Source organism: Aquarana catesbeiana, linkage group LG07, assembly GCF_042186555.1.
Source record: "Aquarana catesbeiana isolate 2022-GZ linkage group LG07, ASM4218655v1, whole genome shotgun sequence".
In the NCBI taxonomy this organism is placed as follows: domain Eukaryota; kingdom Metazoa; phylum Chordata; class Amphibia; order Anura; family Ranidae; genus Aquarana; species Aquarana catesbeiana.
Genome location: NC_133330.1, coordinates 314,188,812 through 314,202,001, shown reverse-complemented (window position 1 = coordinate 314,202,001; position 13,190 = coordinate 314,188,812). Strand labels below are relative to the sequence as shown.

General features: G+C 43.1%; 1 protein-coding gene across 1 annotated transcript in view; it reads left to right on the top strand.

The window, feature by feature from the left end:
- The window catches only part of AK5 (adenylate kinase 5), a 426,857-nt gene that overhangs the window by 75,020 nt on the left and 338,647 nt on the right, over positions 1-13,190 (top strand). The window contains exon 6 of the mRNA XM_073593713.1: positions 1,035-1,226. Within this exon, the coding sequence (XP_073449814.1) occupies positions 1,035-1,226 (192 nt within the window). The remainder of the gene's footprint in view (positions 1-1,034; positions 1,227-13,190) is intronic.

Genomic DNA, 13,190 nt, shown 5'->3' with positions numbered 1-13,190 from the left:
TGGACAGTTTAGTATAGTGGTCAGTGTAGTATGGTGGCGAGTATAGTATAGTGGTCAGTGTAGTGGACAATGTAGTGTAGTGGACAGTGTAGTTCTCAGTGTAGTGGTCAGTATAGGAATCAGGTAGGTCAGTACTATTGTATTTGAAGGGACTCAGGGATAGCTAAAAGTCCGCAGGTTGGGGGGGGGGCGCAAATTACTTGCCTTGCCCCGGGTGCTGACAACCCACGCTACGCCACTGTTGTGGGATCTCCTTTTTTTAGCTGAACTTCGCTTTGAGAAGAAGCACTCTATACAAACAGTTTGAATGATCCTAAGGGGCAACCAGTGTTATTGGTGTGGCCTCCCAACACCTTCTTCTGTAATTGCAGGACCTTCACCATTTACAACAGGAGGAGCTCTGGTATTCATTGGATATAGAATTACATAGGGGGATTTCTGGAAAATCTCCCTGAAGGTGAACTTGCACTATACGATTCATGTGTTATCTCCTACAAGCAGAACCTAGAGAGCACCTAAATGCGTAGTTCCTGAAGCTTGTGATGTGTAACCCACCACTTTCTCTGCTTTTTGTGTCACCTATCAATTTCAAACATCTAAGGCAAGCTTGAATCTGGTTAGTGGTTATGAAAAACTTTTTAGTTTTGCCATTTTTCTACACGGGGCTTTCTTTAGAGGAAGCCTATAGTGTGTGCGTGTGCGTGTGCGTGTGCGTGTGCGTGTGCGTGTGCGTGTGCGTGTGCGTGTGTGTGTGTGTGTGTGTGTGTGTGGGGGGGGTATTCTCTTTCTGCATTACTAGCAGGAGTACCCAGATCACCAAAATTACTTACAACTGGTAGTTCAGTGGACTGGTGTACTACAGCAGTACCGGGGTAAAAAAGTGTAGTTTCAATTTTGAACGGTGTGTATCTGTAACATTTACTGTACTGAAAAACAGAAGTGCCAAAATAAAAAAACAAGAAAGTTTACTTGTTCGCATTTAAGTCTCTTTTAACTTTTATTACATTGCCATTAATTTTTCTATTCATGTGTAGATTTGCACGCCGGATCTGGTGGTATTTTTGGCCTGTGCCAACCTCAAGCTGAAGGAGAGGTTACTGAAACGTGCAGAGCAACAGGGACGTCCGGACGACAACCTTAAGGCGATACAGAGGAGATTAATTAACTTCAAACAGAATGCTGTACCTCTGGTCAACTACTTCCAGGAGAAAGGTCTCATCATCACGGTGAGCAACCACTTTCTTCCAAAATGTTTCTAATTTGTTCTAATTAATATTCAACGTTTGCATAAAGGCTAAATAATAACTATTTAAAATTCCAGGCTTGATAAAGAAAAAAAATCATCCTCTGTGAGCTTTTTCTGCTTTAGTGAAAAAATCTGGTTTTACCTTTCCACTTTTGTAATGGCATCTGTTCTCTGTATACTATTTTTCTTGATTGCTAAAATTTTTCAAAATGAGAATCAGATGAAGGGGTGTGCATGGTAGAAATGGACATGTATCCAGTAGTTCTGTATAAACTGAGCTGTCAGGGACATGCCTACTGTGAGCTGTTTAATGCCCAGCTCCAGGGCTTACAAAAGCAAAACTACACCTCTTGCACTTCAAGGATTAAATTCTCAATACCTCTAGGGCAGTGGTCTCCAAAGCCCTTTGCTTGCCTTTTATCGGGCCCTTAGCACACTATTTCCCCAACTGACACTGGGCACTATTTCTTCTACACCAACAATGGGGCATAATTTCTGGCACTGATACCAACAATAGGGTACTATTCCTTCCACTGACCCCAACTGCAGGGTGGTATTCTTCCCACTGACACCAATGATGGGGCACTATTTCTTTCCCTGATACGAACAATGGGGCACTATCCTTCCAACTGACACCAATGATGAGGCACTATTCCTTTCCCTGATACGAACAATGGGGCACTACTCCTCCCAAAGACCCCAATGATGGAGCACTATTTCTTCCCCTGATCCCAACAATGAGGCACTATTCTTCCCACTGACACCAACGATGGGGCATTCTTTACTTCCATTGACACCAGGACATTTTCTACACCCACTGGCTACAGTCTTGCCCTCTCAAAGTCTAAGGAACAGAAAGTGGCCCTTTGTTGAGGAAAGTTTGGAAACTCCTGCTCTAGGGGATAAAGAATAAGGTGTAATCTTGCCTCACTCTTCACTCTGGCATTCACTTTTGCATCGGCTTGTGGACAATCCTCACGTAAAATGCACTGCTATTAGTCCTGCACGCTACTCGATGACCGATGATGCCATTGTGCGCCCATGGCTTGGAGCACCTTATAGAAGAGGTGCTTTAATAATGTTGCATTTTGATTAATTTGTGTAATTAATCAGCATAATTGTGTCCAAAATATGCTAGCATACTGAAAGTAAGAAGGAGTTTACATTATCTTTGCCCTGTTCTTTTTATGAACTACACCCAATGCAGAGCTTGTTGATTGTAGTAACAGGCTACCCACATGTCTGTTTCTCTCTCTCCATTGACTCCACCAACCACCGGGTAGAGGAAGCATTTTGGGAATCAGTTATCAACTTAAAATACTTAAAATTAAAAATATTAGTGTAGTGAAACCAACTGGGCTGGCTTTGACTGGCATCCCCAATAGTCCCTGTTCTTTCCTTCCCGCACTCATCTTGCCTTCCCACCGTCTTCTTGTTTCCTTTCTTTTGTTCTTTCTTTCTTCATTCCAACCACAATGTTGTCTGGCATTCCAGATGACCTGCTTTGCATTGCTAACTACGGGGATCTCCCCAAAACTTTTTTGTTGTATTTATTTATGTTTATTACGATTGACTTTGGAGAATGTTCCTCTTCTTTTGTTCATACTGTATAAGTCTGTCTTTACCCATGTCGCCAGTCCTAGCCCCTGCCTGGGCAGACTAGGTACTTTTTCTTGTTACTTTTCTTTTAATGGCATAATTGAATAAAAACTATTGAACCAGAAAAAGTATTAGGGGTTGATTTACTAAAGGCAAATAGACTGTGCAGTTTGAAAAGTGCAGTTGCCCTCTCTAAGTGTAGTTGCTCCAGAGCTTAGTAAATGAGGTAAGGCTTCAGTTTGCAAGGAGTACCCAATCAGGTGCAAGGAAAATAAAAAAACAGCATTTTTGCTTGCACGTGATTGGACGCTGGAGGTTAGCAGAGCTTCTTCTCATTTACTAAGCTCTGGAACAACTGCCGAGTGCAACTGTACTTTGCAAGGTGCACAGTCTATTTGCCTTTAGTAAATTCACCCCTTAGACCCCTTTCACACTGAGGGCGTTTTTGCAGGTGCTATAGCGTTAAAAATAGTGCCTGCAATCCGCCCTCAAACAGCTGCTCCATTGTTTCCAGTGTGAAAGCCCGAGGGCTTTCACACCAGAGCGGTGCACTGGCAGGACGTCAAGAAAAGCTTCTTTGGAGCGGTGAAGGAGCAGTGTGTTTACCGCTGCTCCCCATTGAGATCAATGGGGCAGCGCTGGGATACCGCCGGCAAAACGCCGCTATTGCGGCGCATTACGGGTGGTTTTAACCCTTTCTCGGCCGCTAGTGGGGGGTAAAAGTACCCTGCTAGCGGCCGAAATGCGACGCAAATCCGACAGTAAAAAGCCACTAAAAATAGCGGCGTTTTACTGCCAATGCTATGGGCGGCTCGTTGTGAAAGGGGTCTTAGTGTAACTCCACCAACAAACACAGACATCTCTAGCAATAGTGTTAAATAAGTTTTAAAGAGTCTTCACCATTTAAAAGTAAATTTCAAGCCTTGCCAGGCACACAATAGGAAATCATACTCACTACTAGAGCTGCGCGATTAATCGTCAATAAATCAAGATCGCAATTCAACCCCCCTCACGATCTTAATACAGCATTTCCCCGATTCAGTGCAAAGGCATTCTCTGCTCACTGCTGACAGCTGTAAAAAAAAAAAAAAAAGACAGCCTGCCAAGTTTATCACAACATAGCTCAGGCAGAGATAAAGAGAAACATTGTAACATTTAGTTCTTTTAGATCAAAGGAATGAACTTCGGTCTGTAAATGAGGTCAGTTTAACCACTTAAAGACTAATGCCCCATACACACGATCAGAAATTCCGCCAGCAAAAGTCTGATGTGAGCTTTTGGTCGAAAATTCCGACCGTGTGTATGCTCCATTGGACTTTTGCTGGTGGAATTTCCGCCAGCAAAAGATTGAGAGCAGGTTCTCTATTTTTCTGACGGAAAAAGTTCCTATCAGAAATTCTGATCGTCTGTAGCGATTTGGACGCATGCTTGGAAACAATTCGACGCATGCTCGGAAGCACTGAACTTCATTTTCGCTCGTCGTAGTGTTGTACATCACCGCGTTCTTGACGGTCGAACGTTCAGAGAACTTTTGTGTGACCGTGTGTATGCAAGGCAAGCTTGAGTGGAGTTCTGTCAGAAAAACCATCCAAGGTACGGGGCATAAGCCTTTTTCTGACACTTGTTGCTTACAAGTTAAAATCTGTATTTTTTTTGCTAGAAAATTACTTAGAACCCCCAAACTATATATATATATATATATATATATATATATATATATATATATATATATATATATATATAGTGGGGACGGAAAGTATTCAGACCCCCTTAAATTTTTCACTCTTTGTTATATTGCAGCCATTTGCTAAAATCATTTAAGTTCATTTTTTTTCCTCATTAATGTACACACAGCACCCCATATTGACAGAAAAACACAGAATTGTTGACATTTTTACAGATTTATTAAAAAAGAAAAACTGAGATATCACATGGTCCTAAGTATTCAGACCCTTTGCTCAGTATTTAGTAGAAGCCCCTTTTGATCTAATACAGCCATGAGTCTTTTTGGGAAAGATGCAACAAGTTTTTCACTCCTGGATTTGGGGATCCTCTGCCATTCCTCCTTGCAGATCCTCTCCAGTTCTGTCAGGTTGGATGGTAAACGTTGGTGGGCAGTCATTTTTAGGTCTCTCCGGAGATGCTCAATTGGGTTTAAGTCAGGGCTCTGGCTGGGCCATTCAAGAACAGTCACGGAGTTGTTGTGAAGCCACTCCTTCGTTATTTTAGCTGTGTGCTTAGGGTCATTGTCTTGTTGGAAGGTAAACCTTCGGCCCAGTCTGAGGTCCTGAGCACTCTGGAGAAGGTTTTCGTCCAGGATATCCCTGTACTTGGCCGCATTCATCTTTCCCTCGAATGCAACCAGTCGTCCTGTCCCTGCAGCTGAAAAACACCCCCACAGCATGATGCTGCCACCACCATGCTTCACTGTTGGGACTGTATTGGACAGGTGATAAGCAGTGCCTGGTTTTCTCCATACATACCGCTTAGAATTAAGGCCAAAAAGTTCTATCTTGGTCTCATTAGACCAAAGAATCTTATTTCTCACCATCTTGGAGTCCTTCAGGTGTTTTTTTAGCAAACTCCATGCAGACTTTCATGTGTCTTGCACTGAGGAGAGGCTTCCGTCGGGCCACTCTGTCATAAAGCCCTGACTGGTGGAGGGCTGCAGTGATGGTTGACTTTCTACAACTTTCTCCCATCTCCCGACTGCATCTCTGGAGCTCAGCCACAGTGGTCTTTGGGTTCTTCTTTACCTCTCGCACCAAAGCTCTTCTCCCCCGATAGCTCAGTTTGGTCGGACGGCCAGCTCTAGGAAGGGTTCTGGTTGCCCCAAATGTCTTCCATTTAAGGATTATGGAGGCCACTGTGCTCTTAGAAACCTTAAGTGCAGCAGAAATTTTTTTGTAACCTTGGCCAGATCTGTGCCTTGCCACAATTCTGTCTCTGAGCTCTTCAGGCAGTTCCTTTGACCTCATGATTGTCATTTGCTCTGACATGCACTGTGAGCTGTAAGGTCTTATATAGACAGGTGTGTGGCTTTCCTAATCAAGTCCAATCAGTATAATCAAACACAGCTGGACTCAAATGAAGGCGTAGAACCATCTCAAGGATGATCAGAAGAAATGGACAGCACCTGAGTTAAATATATGAGTGTCACAGCAAAGGGTCTGAATACTTAGGACCATGTGATATTTCAGTTTTTCTTTTTTAATAAATCTGAAAAAATGTCAACAATTCTGTGTTTTTCAGTCAATATGGGGTGCTGTGTGTACACTAATGAGGACAGAAAATGAACTTAAATGATTTTAGCAAATGGCTGCAATATAACAAAGAGTGAAAAATTTAAGGGGGTCTGAATACTTTCCGTTCCCACTGTGTGTGTGTGTGTGTGTGTGTGTATATATGTGTATATATATATATATATATATATATATATTTTTTTAGCAGAGACCCTAGAGAATAAAATGTCTGTTGCAATATTTTATGTCACACTGTATTTGTGCAGCAGTCTTTTAAACGCAATTTTTGAAAAAATACACTTTAATGAATTAAAAAAAAAAATAAACACTAAAGTTAGCCCAATTTTTTTGTATAATGTGAACGATGATGTTACACCCCGAGAATTGTGAGAGAATCATGATCTTTATTCTAAGCAAAAAAATTGTGATTCTTGTTTTAGCCAGTATTGTGCAGCTCTACTCACTAGGGACATGGAATGGAGCCATCTACTCTTTTATTTAACTAGAAAGAAATGAGAAAGGGTAGGTCTAAAAGTAGGTGGGCCCCAAACACATTAAAAGATCCAGAGCGACCATCTAGTTTGTATCCAATCAAGCGAGCCCATGTGCTACATAGCTTTTTGTAGTTCCAAAGAAGATTGTACAATCAGACAGTAAGGTGGATGGTCAGCTGTACGTATCCCATTAACCACATCTAGATTCTGATGAATTGTTCATTCCAAGTCAGACAAGAGCTGTCAATGGTGAGGTTTTTTTAATGAATAATCTAAAATTTATACTGAGCTCGCAAATCTCTGAACTTCTTCAGTGTTGTCGTCAATGGAAAACACTTTGATCTTTGTGTAGCAGGTTCTTTTGTCTGCTAAGAGACAAGGAATCCATTTACTGTACCGATGATGGCCCACTAGCTTAAAGCGGCTGTATACAGTTTGGAATAAGCAGCTTTATAATAATAGTGTGTATGTGTTGTAAATCAGGGGTTCTGGTTGTACAAGTGGGCCAGGGGCATTAGGCCTGCTGCACACAGGAGTAAGGCCCCTTTCACACGAGGCGGACTCCGTTTCTACGGAGCCCGCCTCGGTCCGCCGGCTCAGCGGGAGATCTGTCCGTTGATCTCCGCTGAGCTGGCGGATGACAGGTCCCTCTCTGCTCACTGAGCGGGGAGGGGCTTGTCAGGCGCCGCTGCCGCCTATGGAGGGATCGGACGAAAACGGACAGCGTGTCCGTTTTTGTCAGATCTCACCCGATCCGATCCGCCAGCGACGGACCTGGACGTAGAGCCATCCGTCTGCTTTTAGCGGATCGGACCAGGTCGGATGTCAGCGGACATGTCTCCGCTGACATCCGACGCTCCATAGACTAACATGGAGCGCCCGTTCAGGTCCGCCGTCAAAACTGACAGGCGGACCTGAACGGTCCGATCGTGTGTAAGGGGCCTTAGAAATACTGAGGTTTTTTACTCATGTGAAAATGAGATGCATTGTTGTCTATGGGACATTGAACACAACTGAGTAAAGATCAGTAATGCAGCATTGAGTACAGAGCTGAAAAAAATAAAAAATAAAAAATAATAAAAATAGAAAATCTTTCATTTGAGTACAGTTATTTACTGGCAATGAAGAATTTTATTCATCTATACATAACTCATCTATACACTTACACACCTTTTTACTCACCTATACTCAATATTACTCAGGTCTTTACAAACGGTTTTTGGCCCCACGACCCCAGTTCATGAGTAAACATCAATAAATAAATTATGACGCCTGTGTGCAAGGGGCCTTAAAGTGGTAGTAAAGGCAAAAATTTAAAAATGAAATACCCTGTTTCCCTGAAAATAAGACCTAGCGTGATTGTCGGTGATGGCTGCAATATAAGCCCTACCCCCCAAATAATCCCTACCCTGTTCCCCGAAAATAAGCCCTACCCTGAAAATAAGACCTACAAGGACTTTAACTAGGGCTTATTTGGGGGGTAGGGCTTCTATTGCAGCCATCACCGACAATCACGCTAGGTCTTATTTTCGGGGAAACGGTATATGATGCAGTCTGCCACTAGCATAATCAAAGCCGTCTTTGTTTTCCTGATTCCCCTCGTAACGTGATTATTTTTAATTTTCTTTTCTTACCTGTTGATCGGCCCGGATCTGGGGGGGGGGGGGTGCTGGGATGAGCTTCAGAGCAAGTTTTAATAGTGCCCCCCCCCCCCCCGGTCTTTGAGAGTGCATCCACTGATTTGATGAGGGCAATTGTCATGATGCGCTCTATTGGGGCGATTGATGTAAGGGAGACTCTGGTGGGAACGTTTTGATGGTAGGGAGACTCTAATGGGAACATTAATGTGAGGGGGACATTTGAAGTAAGGGGGACTCTGATGGGGCAATCAATTCAAGGGGGTACTCTAATGAGGACAATTGATGTAAGGGGCATTCATATAGGGAACAACTGATGTAAGGGGGCACTCTGATAGGACACCTGATGTAAGGGGGCACTCTGATGGGACACCTGATGTAAGGGAACAATCTGATAGGGACTCTGATGTGAGAGGGGACTTTGCTGAAGACATCTGATATAAGGGGGAAAAGTTCTCTTTAATCTATTAGATTGTAAGCTCTTCTGAGCAGGGCCCTCTTAATCCTCTTGTATTTTATTGCATTATAACTGTATTGTCTCCCTTTTATATTGTAAAGCGCTGCGTAAACTGTTGGCGCTATATAAATCCTGAATAATAATAACCACCCTACACACACACACACACACACACACACACACACACACACACACCAAATTTCACCAACAGTGGAAGGGTTTTAAAAGGACAATAAATACCAGGGGTGCGCTGCACACATAGTGCATAGTACATCCTCCTTCCACAGCTGCTTACCTCTGCATCCCCCATCCACATCTCACTTTCACCCCTCTTCAGCTCTTACCTCTGCATGCAACCCCCCCCTCACCTTCTGGTACCTCCCCGCACACTCTAGATGGGTCTGCCTCCCACTTGCAGGGAGTTCAACCAGTGCGGTTGTCTGAATCTGCACTGCATGACACCTGCATCTCCCTTGTCCCCATCCTGCACTCAGTAGGAGCCACCCAGGAGATCAGATCTGTGGGACAAGCTGTTACTTGTAAACACAGAAGCCAGACTTCTGTGTCTTACAAGTGATAGTGGTGAGCAGAGAGCCAGAGGGCCTGAGAGGTGGTGGAACTGAGTTCCAGCTAAAAAAAAAAAAAGCCCTGCTAATGACAGCCTAAGACAGGTGTAGGCAACCTGGGGCCCTCCAGCTGTTGTGGAACTACATTTCCCATGAGGCATTGCAAGGCTAGCAGTTATAATTACTCCCAGAGGCATGATGGGACTTGTAGTTCTGCAACAGCTGGAGGGCCCCAGGTTGCCTCCCCCTGGCCTAAGACATATTAGCATTCCCGGTTCACTCTGCACTGCCTTTGCACTACCTGTCAGATGTTTCTTCCGGGTTGTGACTTGTGGTATAGAAGTCTGCTCAGTAAACAGGGAATCCAGGATTCCTGCATCTATCACACTATTAATATTATGCCTCCTGATGTTTATTACTGCACCCCCAGATCAGATAGGCTAGATCCGGCCCTGCTGTTGATCCTGTCAATAAGTCCACTTCCTTTAACAGACCAAAGCTGTGCAGCAAAAGTGGTACTTAGAGGGTTGTGACAAACCATTTACCACTGACAATGGTCAGGTTTTATTCATTTAGGTAAAGCGGTAGAAAAGACAGTTTTTTGAGATTTTTACCCACAGATAAGCCTATAATGAGGCCTACCTGTAGGAAACATTAATATCTCCTAAACCTACACCGTTTAGGAGATATTCACCCTGGATACAGCCGGTGACGTCACCGACCCATGCGCTTTGAAGGTCCGGCATTGTGTGCCGTAACCGAGAGCTCCTGCTGGAGAGCTTCATTTTAAAGTGGTAGTAAACCGCAGTTAAAGGAAAAAAATAAAGCCCCTGCAAGGCAATGTCATAATGTGCTAGTATGCATCGCATACTAGCACAATATGAGGGACTTCTCTCAAAATGAAGCCCTCCAGCGCCGCTGAGAGGGCTTTCATCTTCACCCGGTCTTCCTTCCAGGTTCGTGGCCTCCCGCTACATGTGTGGCCGGGGTAGGGTTGCCACATTATCCCTTTAATCCAGGGCACATATGAATTACAAGGGTTCTGAGGCTGATTTAATGCAGATAAAGCACCATGTGAGTTTAATTACCACCTTAATTAGCCACAGAACCTGTGTAATTAATGTGTGTCCTGGATTAAAGGGACGATGTGGCAACCCTAGGCTGGGGGCGCAGTGACATCACTCATGCACATGCCCGCGGGAGCCACGGTTTACGGCATGGGCTCTGAACGTCCAGCACGGTATGCCAGACCTTTAGAGTGCATGGGGCGGTGACGTGACCAGCTGCATGACCTCTGAATATCTCCTGAGCAGTGCAAGTTTAGGAGATATTCACTGTACCTACACGTAAGCCTTATTACAGGCTTACCCGTAGGTAAAAGATGAAAGTGTGTTTACTACCACTTTAAGGCAAGTATTTCATAATGTGCTAGTATGCGATGCATACTAGCACATTATGGTATTATTTTGCAGGGGAAAAGTGTTTGTGTTTTTGTTGTTGTTTTTTACTGCAGCAGTTTACTACCGCCTTAAAATCTTTACCCCAAAAGGAACTAAAGCTGTTCTGTAACTGCTTAAAACTGTTAGGCTTTAATTTGTTAGTGACTTATGTAAAGCCCTTCGATGGGCTAGCCCATTTCTCTGGAGAGTGCTGCTGTCTAAGGGCATCTCCATTGGTAGAGGAGCCGCCTCAAGACAAGAAGTATGTTACTGGCAGGGTCACCAGGTGAAAATGAAGGAAAAAAAAAAAATAAAAACAGAAAACAAAAGCAGCCACCACATCTAAGGATCGATAAGCTGCAATATATTACAATTTTGTTTTTGAATTCAGCTAAGGTTTAAGGAATGGTTTGCATGCCTCCGACCTCTATGATAAATAAGCAAAAAATTCTATATTTTTGGGATTTATGTTGTAAGTGAGGCTTGCAGATACCTTGTGTTTTAAGAAGGATCTACTGTGCTATTTTTTTTTTTTATTGAAAAATGTTCTCCGAACTGTGTGATCCTTTCTTGAATGTGACCTAAAAAATTAATAGACGGTTTACTAATGCTTTCGTTTTCGACAGATACAATTGAATTTTGGGATCAATTGTATTAGTGGTGGATATTAAAGTGGCATTAAACCCAAAAGCAAACATTTATTATATTGCAGCTTACCATTTTCTAGATGTCATGGCTGCATTTGTTTTCTTTTTTTTTTTTTAGGCTTTCTTTTCTCTATTTTCATCTGGTGATCCGGCCAGAAAGTTTGTTGCTTTTTCAAAGAACAAGCTGTACAGCAGAATGTATCAGTTAGAGAGGAGACAAACCATTTAACACCGACCGGGGGTTCTCACAATGATCAGCTTGTATTTATTTATGTAAAACCTTTTATCCCTAAAGGAAAAAGCTGTTTTCCGTAACTGCTTACAAAATATTAGCTGGAATCTGGCTTCAATTTGTTTTGCAAAGCTAAAAAATGCTAGAACATCTAACACACCACTCCCCCCCCCCCCCCCCCAGACTAATGACCTGTACACACGGTCGGACTTTCCGACGGAAAATAAGCGATCGGAGCTTGTTGTCGGAAATTCCGACCGTGTGTAGACTCCATCGGACTATTTCCATCAGAATTTCCGACACACAGAGTTTGAGAGCTGGTTCTAAAATTTTCCGACAACAAAATTCGTACGCGTAAATTCCGATCGTGTGTAGACAATTCCGATGCACAAAGTTCCACGCATGCTCAGAATCAAGCAGAAGGAGCTGCACTGGCTATTGAACTTTATTTTTCTCGGCACGTCGTACGTGTTGTACGTCACCCGCGTTCTTGACGTTTGGAATTTCCGACCAACATTGTGTGACCGTGTGTATGCAAGACAAGTTTGAGCCAACATGTCGGAAAAAAAATCGGATGGATTTTGTTGTCGGAATGTGCGATCGTGTGTATGAGGCATAGCAATGCTGCTGTCCAAAGGTGCCCCCTATGCTTCTTTATCCAGAGCGGGGGCACTCTAATACAGGAAGTGTTACTGGCCAGATCACCAGGTGACAACCGAGGGGGGAAAAAGCCTAAGAAAATAAAACGAATGCATCCACCACATCTAATGATTGGTAAGCTGCAATATATAACATTTTTGGTTTTGGATATAATACCACTTTAAGGCTGGTCCTCAAGCGGATACATTTTTTTGCCTCTGTTCCAAAACAATTAAGAAGGCCAAATGTTATGAGATGGTTGGGGCCCCATCTGAGCTCTCGGAGGGCCTGAGCAGAGATACGCAATTCCTGGGGTGATCAGTTCATATCCTCTGAGCTCTGGAGATGGAAGGAGAGTCACTCTTGTGTAAAAGTTTTTAATTGCTTTTTTTTCTTCAGTGATAAATTTGCAGCTGAGTTTCTCTTGTCTGATGTGATGATCTAGCGGAGCTTTGTGACTCATTTGCTCGTTGTTATTCCTCGCCATCTGGTATGTGGAGTCATTTTAAAAATAAAGTTACTTTCTTCATTTTTTTTTTTTTTGTTTGTTTCATCAGCTGTGGAAAAGTCACAGCTTGTTTTTGTGACTTCTTTTTCTTTGCTTGTTATGTGGCACTTTATGTAGCATTTATTTTAATGCAGATAGCGCATTGTGTATTTTTTTTATTTTTTATTTTTTTTTTGTTTAAGAAACCCTGAGAAAAAGATTTAAAGAATTTTAATATTAAGGCTCCATGCACACTGGAGCTCATAAACGGCCGTTGTGAACATCGGATTGCTGGCAGGAAAACGCTGCTTTAAAAAACGCGGTTTTTTTTTCAGTGTTTTGCATTGCCGTTAATGCACGTTTAGCGGCGCTAGCTTTTTAGCCGCGTTTTCTCTGCCTCTATTCAAAATCAGTGGTTCCCTATGGGAGCCCATTGATTTGAAATAGAAGTAGCATCATCATGATCCAACTTGCAGTGCGTCTTCTGTGCTGAGGATGAAGAAGA